At 44.9% G+C, this 16,157-nt stretch overlaps 2 protein-coding genes across 2 annotated transcripts; both read left to right on the top strand.

Moving 5' to 3' along the window:
- Positions 1–1,292: 1,292 nt before the first annotated feature.
- Positions 1,293–5,042, top strand: LOC124664232 (E3 ubiquitin-protein ligase SINA-like 10). Its single transcript, XM_047201801.1, has 2 exons — positions 1,293–1,616; positions 4,335–5,042. Exons 1-2 carry the CDS (start codon positions 1,293–1,295, stop codon positions 5,040–5,042), a joined length of 1,032 nt encoding a protein of 343 aa, XP_047057757.1.
- Positions 5,043–7,487: 2,445 nt separating this feature from the next.
- On the top strand, positions 7,488–10,088 carry LOC124658809 (E3 ubiquitin-protein ligase SINA-like 10). The gene is made up of 2 exons (XM_047196828.1): positions 7,488–7,667; positions 9,012–10,088. Exons 1-2 carry the CDS (start codon positions 7,488–7,490, stop codon positions 9,717–9,719), a joined length of 888 nt encoding a protein of 295 aa, XP_047052784.1. The 3' UTR covers positions 9,720–10,088.
- The last annotated feature ends 6,069 nt before the right edge of the window (positions 10,089–16,157 follow it).

The following is a 16,157-nucleotide window of genomic DNA, read 5'->3' as shown; positions in this document are numbered from 1 at the left end:
CCATGCACTTTTAGATGTATCCCCTTCAGTGTGTCGGCGCGAGGCGGCGGAAGCTCCTACGGTACCCCGGCTGAGGAACACGTGCCAGCCCTGGACATGGCGGCGTGGCTCTGGACATGGCGGCGCGGCCTCTCCTCCGTTCCTCGGGGGGGGGGGGATGATGTTGGAGGCGGCGGCGTGGCCCCGGATCCTGGCGATGATGGGGGCGGTGCGGTCCTCTCCACCTTCCTCGCCTCGGATGGGGGCAGATCTCGTGCTCTCCTCCTCAAGGTTTGGGACCACGGCACCAAGGGCGATGGCCCTGGATGGCGATGGAGGTGACGGCGTCGACCTGGTGACAGGTGGCAGGCGTCAGGTGCCGCTGACCGTGGCACCGCGGTGGTGGTCTTCTCTCTCGCCGGGGGAGATCGGCTAGTTGTGTGGCTAGCAGTGGCGGATCTTGCGATCCAGCGCCTAGCTCCCGATGGCGAGGAGCAGCTGCCGGTGAAAGCCGGCCCGGACTTCGATCATGGCGGATGATGGCGACGCGTTTCGTCGTTACCTTGTTGAAGGCATTGTCTCTGCAGTCTGCGTTCTTCGCCTGGGCTGCTCGAGGGGAAACTCTAGACCCGGGTCTCTCGGATCGGACGATGTCGGCGCACAACGCCGTTCTCCCTGTTGGGGGCATCGTTTTTTTGGAGAAGACAACGAATGGTGGTGGTGCTGAGGTGGAGCGGTGTGCTTTTGTTGTGTCGGCGTCGTTGAGTCACCACGATATGGTGCAGTGGTGTCTCGGGACGGATGCAGTGTGATGGACACACGTAGGATGGTATAGTCGTCTGGCGCCGTGGCGGCATCGATGGCAGGCCTGGCATGGTCAATGCGATGATCTCTCTTGAAGATGGAGTCGAGGAAGACGGCGGTAACAACTTCTATGGTGTGTGCGGTGGCGTATGCTGAGAGTCTGCTTAATTGGATGTGCTTCTCATCTGCTGTTGGGCGGCCTGGGAAGGCATTTGATTTTTGGATGATATGAGTTGGTAAATTGTCACCCCTTCATCCCTCTGTAGGTTTAGCGAGGTGGCTTCGAGTTTAATCTTTTATATTGCTCTTGTAAGGTGTTGTGAATAATCTAATAAAGCCGCCGTCTGCATCCTTTGGATGCAGAAGCTGGGACGATATTTCCCCGTGAAAGAAAGGTTGCATTTTGGGATTTTCGGTTGCGCTGAAGTACGCGGAACTGTGACTTAAAGTTAGGATTCAACCGATAAACTGGGATTTGGTTCACACTAGCCCCTCTGTTAGATAGGCACATGGTGAACTGCTGGTCATTTACGCGCACCACCCTCAGCAAAATCTCAGGTTGCACATTCCCTCCCCACCCACAAGGGCACACCCTCCCTCTCCTCGTCTGCTTCGAGGCATCCGGCGCCAGTCCCGCGCCGCAGCAAGAGCAGCTCACCATGGCGGAAGTAGCAGTGTGCAGGAGGATCAAGACGGGGACGGAGGTTGGAGCGAGGCCAGACGGGGCGGCGGCGGAAGAGGGGAGGCCGGATGGCGAGATAGCAATCAAGATAAGCTCCGAGGCCCTCCTCTGCAGGATCTGCCTCGAGCCCCTCAAGCCACCCATCTTCAAGGTAATCGTCGGTCCATAGCCGCCTGCCTGCATTCGATTCCTGTTTCTGCATTTGCTCTTTTAGTATCTGTGCTTGAATGCCTCTGCCGGTTCATCTTCCTAAGATTAGATGGATTCAAATTGTTTTTTCTGATTGTTGTTGGGAGTAAAAGCTAAAACTTTTCTCTCTGTTAGAGCTGTAGGCTGTAGAACATAATGTACGTGAGCCAGCAAACTGAATATGTACTGCCGTTTTCTCTGATATGTCGGTGGATTGACATTTTGGTGGCATAAATTGCAGTTATTCCAGTTTTGATTTTCAAAGAAGGTTTTTTTTTTTGGTTCCATTTACTTTCGACTACTGCTGTTCTTGCTAGATGACCAAATGTTCCCCATGTAAGATCTCTATTGTTGGTTGGTGTAAACTGAATGCAACAGTTAGGGCTCTGTTTCCAATCTAGTGGGTAGAAATGAAATGCTAATTTAGCACATATTGAAAATAGACAGCAGTAAAATTTGCCTGCCATTTCTTCTGAAATTTAAAAACAATTTCTCGGCTGCTGGAGTTCTTGTTAGGTTTTGTATATTGGCACCATGTAAGGTCTTACTTGTTAATGTCTCAAAGCTTAAAGCAATTACGACTCAGTTCCAATATAGTGAGTAGTACGCAAATGCTAGTTTAGCTAGGTTCGTACTATGTAGGATCTGTCTCAAGACTGAATATAATTTACTCCCTTCGTCCCACGAAGGATGTCTTAGATTTGTCTAAACTTAGATTTATCTAGACGCTAAATCTAAGACATCCTTTAGGGACGGAGGGAGTAGATTTTTTTCTGATCGTGTTGGCAGTAAAAATAATAACCTTTTCTTCCTGAAAGTAGCTGTAAGGCTGTGATACGCTGATACATACTATAAATGTGTATGTCTGTGGATTAACATTTTGGCAGCCTAATTGCTAGGATGACCAAATGGCTGATCTCTGTTGAAAGCTGAATGTAGCAGTTTGGACTCAGTTTGCAATCTACTGGGTAGTGGTGAAATGCTAGTTTAGCTAGTCTCTTGCTCCCCCATTTCGAAAAAAAAAGCCAGTCTCTTGCTGTGTAGGATCTTAATTGATGGTGTCCAATTTCTGTCCAGTGGGTGGTAGTGGAATTATATCTTAGCTATCTTACTATGTACATAGATGCTAGTTTACCACTGATCAGTCTATCGGTGCCTATGGCACTTGAATCTTGTCCCGCTTACTCTTTACTCTCTGTGGATGTATGGATGCCTTTGTTCTTCCTTCTTCCCAAGAGTAAATCCATTTAAACACTTTTTAGGAGTAAAAACAAGAACCTTTTCTCCTTGGGTAGTAGCAGCAGAACACATAGTTTCTGCATGCAAAGTTTTAACTTCCTGCTGTTCTCATTGAAATTTAAGAATGCCAGTGGATCATCATTTAGATGGTATAAATTTCAGTTGCTCATTTTTTTTGCTTTTCAAGGAAGCAAAGAAATGTTCCATTTACTTGTGCTGTTCTTGCTACGATGAGTCGATGACTAAGTGACCTTTGTAGGATCTTTATTGTTAAGACTCAGTTTCCAATCTGGTGGGTTGTAATGAAATGCTACGTTAGCAGATACTCCCTCTGGTCACCTTTAATCGACGTGACAAACGTACATACGTAGGTCATTCATAGCTCGCGTCGATTTATTACGACCGGAGGGAGTATTTCATATAGACATCAATCATGGCGTAAGTTGCCTGCCATTTTCTCTGAAATTCAATTATGACTGCTCACCGCATGTTGTGGTTTTCTTTTTGAAGTAATTTACTCTTTATTACGATTCAAAAAATTCCATTATAATTGAACATTTTCTATCAGAAAAGCCAGGAGTTGCATAAGCGCAAACACTAGTCTATGCTAAGATCTTGTTTTGCACACTAATGAACACCACGATTGGCATCAACATTAATATATTGAAGCTTAAATCTCTGGAATGAGCTGCGTAACATCTTCAGTTCTTTCAAAATATGAATACAATCCTTCTATTATTCCCGTTGTCTGACATGCAGTCTGTTTGGAGTATGACATTACGAAGTCCAAGCCTAACTGCACTCTCTATACCTTCCCTACATCCCAGCAATTCACTGAGAGATCAATTATTCCACTGAATTTTGGGGAACCTGAATTGGCAAATCCCTCATATTATACTTCATTAAACATCCAGCCCCAGCAGTTTGGGTTGTCTGATCAATAGCTTGGCTGCTGGAGTTCTTCCGAGGATTACTAAATTGGCATCGTGTAGGATCTTGTTGGTGTCTCAAAGGTCAAAGCTGAAAGCAATTAGGACTCAGTTTCGAATCTTGTGGGTAGTAGTCAAATAATAGTTTAGCTGCTGTCTTACTATGTACCCCGGATCTTAAACTGTTTGTTTCCAAACTGAATACAATTTTTCTCGCAAAAAAAAAAAGAATACAATTTGCCATGTCACAACTGACCAGCAGCCTGTTTTCAATCTAGTGGGGAGTAAATTCTAGGGCGGCTGATCTCTTACAATGTACTAGGTTATCGATATCCTTTTGTTTCTGCTCGCATTGCACCCTGTATACTGTTGTTATGAACTGATAAAATGACCGAGGAGAGGCAGAGGCATTGCACACTGTTGTGCGTTTCTCCTAATCTTTTATTTCTCCACTTTATTATCCATTATATATTGCTGCTGAAGGTTATGCTAATTTTCTTATATTTCTTCAGTGTGAGGCTGGGCATGTTTTGTGTTCTCCGTGCCTAGAAAAGCTCCGTCTGGACGGGCACGCTTTGAAGTTAGAGATCTTTTGTGATCTGTGTTGCAAAACCACGAGTTACCGCCGTTGTGTCGAACTAGAGCTATTCATCAACGCCATCAAAGTTCCATGCTCAAACCAAACATATGGCTGCAATGAGTCCGTCAGATACCATGAGAAAGAGAAGCATGAAAGCCAATGCACACATGCTCCATGCCACTGCCCAGAGACTGACTGCACTTTCAGAGGGGCAGTATGTTGCCTTCTGGAGCACTTCATCACCGCGCACGGATGGTCGCCAACCAACTTCAGCTACAACAAGCCACTGAAGGTATCCATTCCTCATGACCACCGTTTCACCCTCCTTGTCGGGGAAGACCAGTCCATTTTCCTCCTGACCAACACTCTGGCGGGAATCGGCAATGCTCTCTCCATGGTCTGTGTCAGGCCTTGTGAATCTGGACCAAACTATTCATGCAACATCTCTGCTGCTAACAGTGTTGTTGGTGGAAAAGCTGAGGGGAGGCTTGTGTTCCAGAAGGACCCACTTGTGTCGAGCAGCTCGCTGTCAGGTGGAGTTCAGTTGGGCAAGTTCTTCCTGCTGGTTCCCCCAGAACTCGCCGATAACCCATCTGGCGAATTGACCGTACACATCCGTGTCGACAGACTTGCGGCTTAGGGATCTCAGCTAGAAGTTCACAGCGAATTCTGGGTCGGCATCTTTGCAACTAACATCACCAGGAATGACTGCAGAAGAAAATTGTTTAGTTATGTAGCTTTGTTGCAAGCCCCAAACTCATGAGTGTCATGAATGACTGGCTGCTCTTGGTAATGAAGAATAGCTTCAGATCTACCGGTTGTTTAATGTATCAATTGATGATCTATATCTTGCAACTGAATATTATACTGTTTGTCAGGTATGATCAGTTAGTAAGATGAATATTATTGGAACTAGTATTTGATCCAGGAGTTGTTGTAGATATGATTTACCACTATAATCTTCACTTGGCCATGTTGGATACACGTTTCCTTTGCCTTCTCCGCATTGCACATTTCCGTAACCTAATATTTTGGTACCATAGAAGTCCTCAGGCTCTTCAAGAATTTGAGATTGTTGTCCTCTTTCCTTAGAAAAGTATCTTTAAAGATATGCGGATCCGAACACCATATTTCTTTTAAATAGTATAAAGATTAATGCAAACCTTTGCCATTTAGTGCATGTACAGTGCAGGTGTTAACTTAGTGGGGCTAGGAATAAATTCCTTTGGCAGTTTGCAAGTCGATCCCAGCTTCTTTCTTCGCGGCGACGATGAAGAGGAGCCCGACGCTTCCAAAGGCATACAAAATGATAGAATCTATGCTCGCGACTTCAACTCCTTAAGCGTCTGTGAGATTTGTGATGTACATGCCCTTTAATTCCCTCTTTAATCGACAACATGTCGTTAGATGTGCATCCTTGGCCATCCCTTTGGCCGGGCCTCATTTCTTTTTAGAAGATTGACTCGATGCGGAGGGTTAAAAGAACAAAAAATTGTTAATATATATTCAAATCAATTAATGCATATATCTAGTAATCACTAGATGCTTAATATATCTCACTGGATTTTGTTAAGGCTCCAACATTGCTTGTTTGCCCTTCGTCTCTTGCTTCTAGCTCCATTCCCTCACCGGCATCGTTTAGAAATTGTGAGCCGTCTTCAGCTCCACAGTCATCTCCGCTATCGTCATGTGCTTCACTCTCTTGTATAATCTTGAACATTTCTTCTTCATCGTCTCTGCCGCCGTAGTCCATAGCTTAACTAATATAAAAGATATATTATTGCCAATTAACAAGTACATCATGTACATCTAAAACAACTAGCATTTCCATATTAAAGGGGTTGGGTAAATCCTGGGTGCATGAAGTGAAGTAAAGGTGCAATATATAAAAGAGGGGTCTATTTCTCTATTTCTATTTCTCTTTGGTGGCACAAATCATATTTCTTTCTCTATTTCTATTTCTCTATTTCTCTAAGTACAAATAAGAAATTAAAGTACAGAAATGATAAAGTACAAAATAATATTTTTAAGTATCCAACTTTCTATTTTCTAAATAATCTTTGATATGAATCTTTGATGTTTCTAAATAAACCTATTTTCTATTTTTATATTTTGATATTTCTAAATAAACCTATTTGATTCCTCATATTTTTTAACAAAAAATATAAAAAAACAAAAAAACATTGTCTCTCTCCTACTCCTCGGCCCGCCAGCAGTACCTACATAGGGCGGCGGTAGACAGCGGCGGTTCCCTCTCCTTCTCACTCTCCTCCACGCACGGACAGCGGTGGCGCGACCAGATATCACCTCCCCTGCATCGGCAAGTTTAGAGGTGGCACGATGGAGGGCTGGTGTCTCGCTTAGTCACTAGTCGCCGTCGTCTGTGCAATCTTTGAGTTGTATCTCTTTCTCTTTTCTGTTGGGTATGTTTTTGCTGCTGCCCCAACACTTTTCTTGTGTGTGAACTCTTGTATAGTTGTTGCTTTATTTATAAAGCGGGACGAAAGCCTATTTTGAGGAAGTGTATGTAGAAAACAAAGAGGACATGTTCTGAATATTTGGGTTTGATTTCTGTGCGATGTGAGAAATAATTTTTACTACTTTAAAATGCATTGGAAAGATAGTACGTAAACGAAGTTTCAAGCTAAACGTTTACTAATTTGAGAACGGAGGGAGTAGATTTATCTGTCAACTAGCCAAGCCAACGAGGTAGGTAGGTGGCCCAAAATGATGAATGTGGAAGGTTGCCAATTTCTTTCAAACATTGCTAGGTTATTTCTTTCAATATGCATGCTGCAGATCATAAATGTTTTATTTTGTACTGTACATGCACGAGCGACTTCTGAACAAAATGATACGAGGAGTTCGTGCACACGAAATGCGTTTCTTCACGAGCCTCGTTCGTCTTTCTTTCTCACAGTCACAGCTGACATTTAGACAGGCAGGCACATGTGCATTTACCGCCTGTCACCTTGGACACTCCTTCTCTTCCCTCCTTCCCGCAGAACCACCTCCCTTCCCTTCTTCGTCTGCTCCGAGGCTTCCGTCAGTACCGCGTCCCACCGGCACCAAGAGCAGCTCTCCCATGGCGGAAGAAGTAGCGAGCAAGAGGATCAAGACGGAGAAGGACCATGGAGCGGGGCCGGAGCCGGACGGGGTGGCGGCGGAAGGGGGCAGGTCGGATGGCGAGATATTCGTCAAGATACAGTCCGAGCTCCTCCGCTGCAGGATCTGCCTCGAGCCCCTCAAGCCACCCGTCTTCAAGGTAATCATCGGTTGCCACTTGCCAGTCACCCACCGCATTTGGTCACTGTCAGTGCGATTAATGTTTTTTTCTCTGTTCGTGGATGAATGCCTCTGTTGCTTCTTCCTACCGAGAGTAGATCGATGTACTCCCTAGAAATTTTTTCTGATTGATGTTAGGATAAAATGAGCAACCTTTCTCCCTGATAGTGGTTTTAGCTCTGTAGCACATAATGCACTTCGGCAAGGTGAAAATTTCCTGCCGTTTCCTCTGAAATTTATATGATATTTCAGTGGATCAACAATTTAACAGTTCTCTGAAACTTACCTGTTTGGCTGCTGCTCTTGTTGCTAGGATGACCAAATGCCCCTTTTGTAGAATCTTTACTGTGTGTGTGTGTGAAAACTGAATGTAGCGGTTAGTACCTGATTTCCAATCTGGTGGGTAGGACTGAAACGCTAATTTAACACATATTGCATATAGACAGAAGTCAGGAGGTAAAGTTGCCTGCCAGTTTCTCTGAAATTTGATTATACTTGCTCGGCTGCTGTTGTTCTTGCTAGGATTACTAAATTGGCACCTTGTAGGATCTTACCTGTTGCTGTGTCAAATCTGAATGCAATTAGGACCCAGTTTCCAATTTAGTGGGTAGTAGTCAAATGCAATTAGGATCTTAACTGTTTATGTCTCCAAACCTAAAGTAATTTTGCATTACTCAACTGCTAGCAGCCTGTTTTCAGTCTAGTAGTTAGTGAAATTTTAGGTTGGTCAGTTTTTTTTAAAATTAGGTCATTTAATCTCTTATAAAGCACTAGATGATTGACATCCTTCTATTATGAACTGATGAAAGGACTGAGGGCAGGCATTCCACACTGTTGCGGGTAGTACTGAAATGTTAGTTTTGCACATATGATAGCATTCAGGAGGTAAAGTTGCCTGCATTTTCTCTGAAACTTAATTATGCTTGCTCAACTCCTGGTGTTCTTCCTACATTACTAAATCGGCAGCTTCTAGGATCTTACTTCTTGGTATCCCAAAGCTGAATGCAGATAGCACTGAGTTTTCAATCTAGTGTGTAGTGTTTCAATGCCAGTTTACCTGCTGTTTTATTATGTAGAATCTTAACTGTTGGTGTCTCAAAATATGAATATAGTTTTCCAATACACAGCAGTGTAACATTCTATTTTCAATCTAGTGTGTACAAATGAAAGTCTAGGTTGGCTGATCTCTTACGATGCAATATATGATCGATATCCTTATGTTTCTGCTTGCGTCACACTCTATTCATTACTGTGTGTTTCTTGAGTTTATTATTGGTTCTTTGTTGCTGCCAAACATTATACTAATATTCTTGTATTTCTTCAGTGCGAGGCTGGACATGTCTTGTGTTCTGTGTGCATGGAAAAGCTCCGCGAGGTTGGGTCTGTTTTAGGATTGGGCATTTTTTGTGATGTGTGTCGCAAAAATACTAGCTACTGCCGTTGCGTCGAACTCGAGCAAGTCATCGACGCCATCAAAGTGCCATGCTCAAACCAGACATATGGCTGCAATGAGTCCATCATCTACCACGAGAAAGAGAAGCATGAAACTGAATGTACACATGCTCCATGCTACTGCCCAGAGAATGACTGTGATTTCAGAGGGGGAACATGTTGTCTTCTGGACCACTTCGTCACAGCGCACGGCTGGTCGCCGACCAACTTCAGCTACAACAAACCACTGAAGATATCCGTTGCTCGTGACCACCGGTTCACGCTCCTCGTCGGGGAAGACCAAACCATGTTCCTCCTGACCAATACTCTGACGGAAATTGGCAGCGCTATCACCATGGTCTGTGTCCGGCCTCATGAATCTGAACCGAGCTATTCATGCAACATATCGGCCGCTCAGGTTGTTGCTGGTGGAAAAGCCGAAGGGAGGCTTGTGTTCCAGAAGGATCCTCTTGTGTCAAGCAGCTCGCTGGTGGGTGGAGTTCAGTTGGGCAAGTTCTTCCTGCTGGTTCCCCCTGAACTCGCTGATAGCTCATCAGGTGAACTCACCTTACACATCCGTGTTGACAGACTGGCGCCATAGAGATCTCTCAGCAAGTAATGGTGGACAGGGAAATCTGGGTCACACATATGGGTTCCTTGCAACTAATCTCAGCAAGTAGTTGTATGCTCTTTAATCACCACGGACTGAAGTAAGTAGGTTGAGTTTGGAAGAAAATGTTTAGTTATCTAGCTTGTTGTCTGTAATGGTAGAAGCTATCTGTCCAAACTCGAAACTCATGAGTGTCATGGTAGAAGTTATCTACCCAAATTCATGAGTGTCATGCTTGGCTTAATAACCGGAGTACCAATTGAAGCTCTTGCAACTTAGAACTGTACTATTTGTCAAGTATGAACAGTTAGTAAGATGAATATCATTGTACTAGTATATGATCCTAGAGTTTTTAACTTGTTGTAGATGTAAACACTTAATTCTTCAGTTGGTGATGGTAATATGTTGGACGCAGTTATTCTTTGCTTCTCAGCATTACACAAACGACGGTAGCCATGGTGCAGACGCGGTGCTCAATATATGATGCTGGTACCGGTCGCTGTGTTTTTTAGTACCACTACTGTCATTTCTCAAGATTCAGTTATAGGACGGACCGCATGAAAACAAGACAACGGCGAAATAGTATAACCCGTCATTGATTTTATACGAACTAGTTGACCCCGCACGTTATGTGTTAATAAACCACTCTAGAAGTCTAGAGAGACGAGTGCATGTCCTCCAATTAGACCATGGTCAATGCAAGGTGCTTAATAGAGGTGTTTTAAAAAATATACCAATTTCCAGAACCGTTCCTATCTTTCTAGACAAATGCTTAAATTAGCACCTCCATCGTAGAATAAACACAAGTGTTAAAAGACAAGCGCGTGTTCAATTTTGCAAGCACCTCCCACTATACCTGTGCATGTGTCAGGCCGGGCCGGGCCTCGGGCTGGGTTGGGGAAACACCGATGCTGAAAAACAGGCCCAATCCTGGTTTGGCCCGACCAAATACCCACCAAGCCCATCGGGCCGTCGGGCCGCGGGCCAGGCCATAGTGCAAAATTGCTTTTTCAGGCTACCCAGGCTCGGCCCGGCCCGACTGTCGGGCCAACAATTCCAGGCCTAGGCCCAAGTTTTTGGGGCCAGGTTTTGGGTCGGGCTGTCTATGGCCAGGTATGCCTCCCACTATACATGGCCTTAAAGATCTGATGGAACTAATTCTTGACTACATAACTACATTGTAGCACGGAAGAGCCGAGTCACGAACGAGTTATTTGCAAAAAAAAAAAAGAGTCAGGAATGAGTTACATATTGTTATTTTTGTGTAGCCGAAAGTATAAAGTACTTTACATTGAGATTTTCCACCCTTGAGTACATCTAGTAATTTTTTTTCAACTATGTTTGTTTTTTAAAGAGCTACTTGCATCTCGAGCTCCAAATGGAACTTATGTAGGCCGTCGTTGTATCGAAGATGGAACATCCTTACCATCGATGAGGCCCAGGGGCGAAGCTCCCAATAGGGCAAGGTAGGGCAGCCGCCCTACCTTGATTTTTGGTGAATACATTTAGATGCCTGTGTTTTTTCTGAAAATTTTGAGTGGTCATACGTCGAAAATAGACTCCATATGAGAAAGTTATGCTTGTTTCAGTGAACACTGCGCAAAATCGACTGCAAATCAAAAACATAGACTATTATCTCCAAACATAGGCTCATATTCTATGTTCTATATGAATAACATTGCTTGATAACATAGATTTATTATTGATTGGACCTTAGTATATACAAGATAACTTCTATTTATTCATTATTTATACTCGCGAAATTGGAGACTTTCGAGATTTCTAGATATTTAAAAGGCATGGCATATTTTCTTCGACCGCATTATCACTCCATTAAGATGACATTGGTTTTACACATGACGGCATTAACAATTGAAAGGAATTTTCCGCAACAAAAATAATCAAGACTGAATTATGCATCAAATGAGAGATAATCAAACGTCTTAAGTGTTTGAATTACATTAGATTTTTTAAAAAGAGGTAAAGCTTAGCCATTGAGTAGGCATTATTGGTATGTTTTTTAGGTTCTATTTATAATAAAATATGTTTTTATTTTTATTGTATTTAGTGATTGTGTTTGAACCATATGCATCATTATTGTTTTAGGACTATTTTGGCATTTGCATTCTTAAAAATTCGCCCTACCTCAGATTTTTTTGTCCTTCGCCGATGAGGCCTATATCCTTGAGGATGGTAGGGACTCTGTGGCAGATAAGGATCAAAACATGTCATCTATGTGCAGATGATGGTGATCATGATTTCGATAAAGTTTTCTTCATCCTTGGGTCGTGGCTTCGACGTAGTTTGGTGGCTGAGTTATGGGCTCAATTGGAGAAGACACCACACTTCCGCACCTCGTTGTCACGGTGGCAGCTCTGCTAGTGAAGGATTACTGGCGTGGGCATGGGTCAAGATCCACTCGTTCGATGAATGAAGAGGAATGTGGTTGGTCCACCAAAGGGGACGATGTTGGGGCCATGGGCGCACAAATTCTCATAGGAATGAAGCTTTATAAAGGCGATGTCGTTGCCTAGGAGCCTTGGGGGACCCAAGCAGCTACCTCGATGATGATGAAGGAGAGAATGACCACGTATTGGACACCTCCGAAGCAACACTGGCCAAGGTGGCCATACACAAGGTTGGTGCCGAGCTTCACCGGCCAGTAGGTCCTTGGAGTTGGATGATTCTTCTTTGGGCGCCCTTTGAACCGGTCGTCAAATGAGGGAAGAAGAGCGCTAAGAAAACCTCTATTTAAACAAGCACTATGTAATTTCTAGAAGAATGAATGTGCAAAGCCATTATTACCACTATTCTAAAATTTCCGTAGACTTTCTAAACAGTGTCAGTCAAACTTTTGATTCAAGGTGGATTTCAGAAATCCTCTATTTTTTGCTTTTTTTTCATAAAACAACGACTGTTGGTGATACCAAAATCCCTCGTTTTTTAGAGCATGTCTAACAGGCCCCGTATTTTTTCGCCCCTTAAAACGCGAGTAGAGGGCCCTGTATTCACTTTTCGCCAGCCGAAAACTCGTCCGAGCTAGCAGACCTCGGTATTCTGTTTTACGGGGTGGGGATACGGGGTCTGCTAGCTTGGACGAGTTTTCAACCCCTCAAAACAGGGTTTTTTTTGACAAATTGGATATTAGAACCAACACAACATTCACATAAAATAAATATTTTACATCACACAATAATCGTCATAATTATTACAATAATGTTTTTTGGAAATGTCAACAAATGTTCTAATGGAATAATTAAACAAATAACAAATGTTTCACACATACACCAATAGGAAATGAATGTTTCACACATACAACAATAGGAAATGAATGTAATAACTCATTGGCCATGCAACTGCCAATGGTGATCAACCAGATCTTGGGTGAGCTGGTGATGAGTCTCGGCATTTTCAATGCCTCGATGAGCTCCAAGAAAAGCTTCAATCCGATCAGGGTTCCTCTCGGGCTGCACTCGGGTGCCAACATTGTCATAGAAACATGGCAAGTTCAAACCTCTTTCATCTTCAATGATCATGTTGTGAAGAATCACACAACATGTCATGATATCAACAAAAGTTTCCTTGTCCCAAAACCTTGCAGGACCCTGGACAATTGCCAACTTTGCTTGCAAGACACCAAAAGCTCTCTCAATATCCTTGCGGCATGCCTCTTGATTTTTGGTGAAGCAAGCTTCCTTTCTTGTCAAAGCCTTGTCCTTTTTCTCTTTTATGGACTTGACAAGGGTTGCATAGTTAGGGTAAATACCATCTATGAGATAGTACCCCATGGTGTACTCATTATTCATAACTGTGTAGTTACAAGTTGGTGCTTCACCCTTAACTAGTCTTGCAAACAAAGGGGATCTATTCAAGATGTTGATGTCGTTGAGTGTCCCCGGCATTCCAAAAAAAGCATGCCAAATCCATAAGTCTTGAGAGGCCACGGCTTCAAGAACAATGGTAGCATCACGGCTTTTGCCACAATACATTCCATGCCATGCTTTTGGACAATTTTTTCATGTCCAATGCATGCAATCCAAAACTACCAAGCATCCCCGGCCATCCCATCTTTTCATTGATCTCCATGAGCCTTTTTGTATCTTCCTCATTTGGAGCTCGGAGATACGTCTCTCCATACAACTTGATCACCATCTTGGCAAACATACGCACGCAATCCGTGGTTGTTTGTACACCAATGCAAAGGTACTCATCGGTATAATCTGCCGGCATACCGTATGCAATCACCCTCATTGCGGCAAATATTTTTTGATATGGGCTAAATCCCATGACTTTGGCAGCATTTCTTCTTTTCTTAAAATAATCGTAATTAGCCTCGCAATCTCTGACTATTCTCTCAAACAAAGTCCTACGCATTCGGTACCTTCTACGGAAGAGGCGGGGAGGATAGGTCGGTACCTCGACAAAATAATCTTGCATCAGCTGTTCGTGGCCGAGTGCGCGGTTCCGCGGAATGCACATACGCCCCATCACGGATCCTTTCCGCTGATCCAGCAGCTTGGCGCGGTCCTCAATGTGCTTCATGCCGAACATGAGCAGCATCATCTCCGTCTCGTCGTCGTTGAGCAGCTCGTGGAGGTCCGAATCATCGGAATCCGACGAGGACCAATCGGTCGACATCACGTCCAAATCCGCCATGTGCACATCCTCCGAAGCCATCTACCATGGTGAAGCATGCATCAGCCCCAAACACCTCCATTTTACCGGCGAGAACGAACAAGAACGCGGCAGAATACTCACCGGCGAAAACGGCGGAGAAGACCGCGGCGGGGGTGCGGCGGCGCACGCGGATCTTCGGTGGGGGTGTGGCGGAGGTGCGGCGGGCGTCGACGCAGCTCGGCGGGCGGCGGAGGGGCGCGGATCTGATGGATTCTGGCGGCGGCGCGCGGGTGGTTGCGGCGGCGCGCGGGGGAAAACGGGTGGGGGGAACTGAAAGGTCCGCGCGCGGTTTCGGAGATGGGATACGTGTTTGGCCCTCTATCGCCGCTCCCACCCCGCACAAGTAGGGGGTGAAGACCCGCCCCGTAATCAAAAACAGCAACCATTTTTACGGGGTCTGCTAGACGGCCGGGTAGAGCCGAAACCCGTATTCCAACGGTTATTGTACGGGTTTGGCCCTTTTAAGGGGTCTGTTAGACATGCTCTTAGGTTATCTCACTGGGAGACTGACGCAGGGGAGCCCATTAGCCATGCCTGAGTCACAGACTCACAGTGGCGAAAGAGCGGTTATGGTCTACTTTGTCACTCCCTGGGAGGCAAACCCGCGCCTGTGCCCCAAATCGCAATCAGCTCCCGGCCGCCGCCGATGCCCCGGATTCCTCCGAGGTGATCGCTGGTGGAGACCGGCGACCAACGCTTGGGAGGCCGAGTCCGGCGTCTGGCTCGGGGGGACTCCGCTGAGAAGCTCAGGCGGCAGCGCCGCGCCCGGGTGCAGCGAATCCACCATACTACACAACTCCCCTTTCTTGCTTCGATTGGTAGCGAGAATCGGTTCGTTTTCTGTCCGCTTTCCCCCAGCAGCTGCTCCACTCGGTCTCAAATCCTCGTCCTTATTCAGTGTATCTTCTATCGTCCATGGGGCGCAAGACCAGGTAAAATGTTGGAATCTCACCATCATTAGGGATTTTATTGATTCAGTTCATACTGCACTCATGTGGTGACCCTGCATACCACTGCATGTTGTAGTATGCCAGTCGTTGATATAACATTCACGAAGTACCATTCCGCAAATATTACATCCCTCAGAGTAGTACAACAGAACATAGTAGGTCCATAACTCATTTAATATTACAAATATCATACACATATCGTCTTGGAGCTCCTCTTGGGTCCTAAGAGGAATCCTCCTGGGTTCGAGGCGAACCCAACTTAGCTTACAATATAGATGTCTCATTAAGTTGTACATTTATTCTCTCGAGCAGCTGAATACTAAGAGTTCGGGCTGCTCGGCTACTACTACTACTTGATGTTTCTAGGCTTGATCTCCTCCGGAAGCCTCCCCGGTTCCGTAGACTATGAGATAGTCTACGCCTTCAACACCTCCAGAGAGGTCTGGTTCTTCATAGCCGATGATCTCGGCTCCTTCAGTGTGGTCGTAATCCTCCTCCAGACGATTCAGACAATCTAAGCAAGGGATTTAAGATTGGGATGAGTACGAGCGTACTCAACAAGTTCATTATAGATAAGAGGTGTTTAATGCACTAGCTACGATATTAGACCAAAAAGTCTAATACCAATGCAAGTTTTGATAAACATTTCTTCAAGAGATTGCTTTTATTTCCAAGAGCTATGTCCGTCAGCCTTCACCGGTTTACTAGAACTTCATGGAGCTCCTTTCCGGCCGCGTTCGCAGTTCCATATCCCGGAACAGGGAGTGACAGGTCACGGTTCTTTACACTCTGCAGAGGTGTG

The sequence above is a fragment of the Lolium rigidum genome, chromosome 6 (genome assembly GCF_022539505.1).
Source record: "Lolium rigidum isolate FL_2022 chromosome 6, APGP_CSIRO_Lrig_0.1, whole genome shotgun sequence".
Classification (NCBI taxonomy): Eukaryota; Viridiplantae; Streptophyta; class Magnoliopsida; order Poales; family Poaceae; genus Lolium; species Lolium rigidum.
Note: the sequence above shows the minus strand (reverse complement) of the source record. Positions and strands in the feature narration are given on the sequence as shown.

What these genes read in the sequence shown, in the direction of transcription:
- LOC124658809 (XM_047196828.1), top strand. Translation starts at nt 7,488, where the DNA reads ATGGCGGAAGAAGTAGCGAGCAAGAGGATCAAGACGGAGAAGGACCAT. An exon ending in TCAAGCCACCCGTCTTCAAG is followed by an intron (nt 7,668 to 9,011) that starts GTAATCATCGGT and finishes GTATTTCTTCAG; the next exon opens with TGCGAGGCTGGACATGTCTT.
- LOC124664232 (XM_047201801.1), top strand. Translation starts at nt 1,293, where the DNA reads ATGGTGAACTGCTGGTCATTTACGCGCACCACCCTCAGCAAAATCTCA. An exon ending in TCAAGCCACCCATCTTCAAG is followed by an intron (nt 1,617 to 4,334) that starts GTAATCGTCGGT and finishes ATATTTCTTCAG; the next exon opens with TGTGAGGCTGGGCATGTTTT.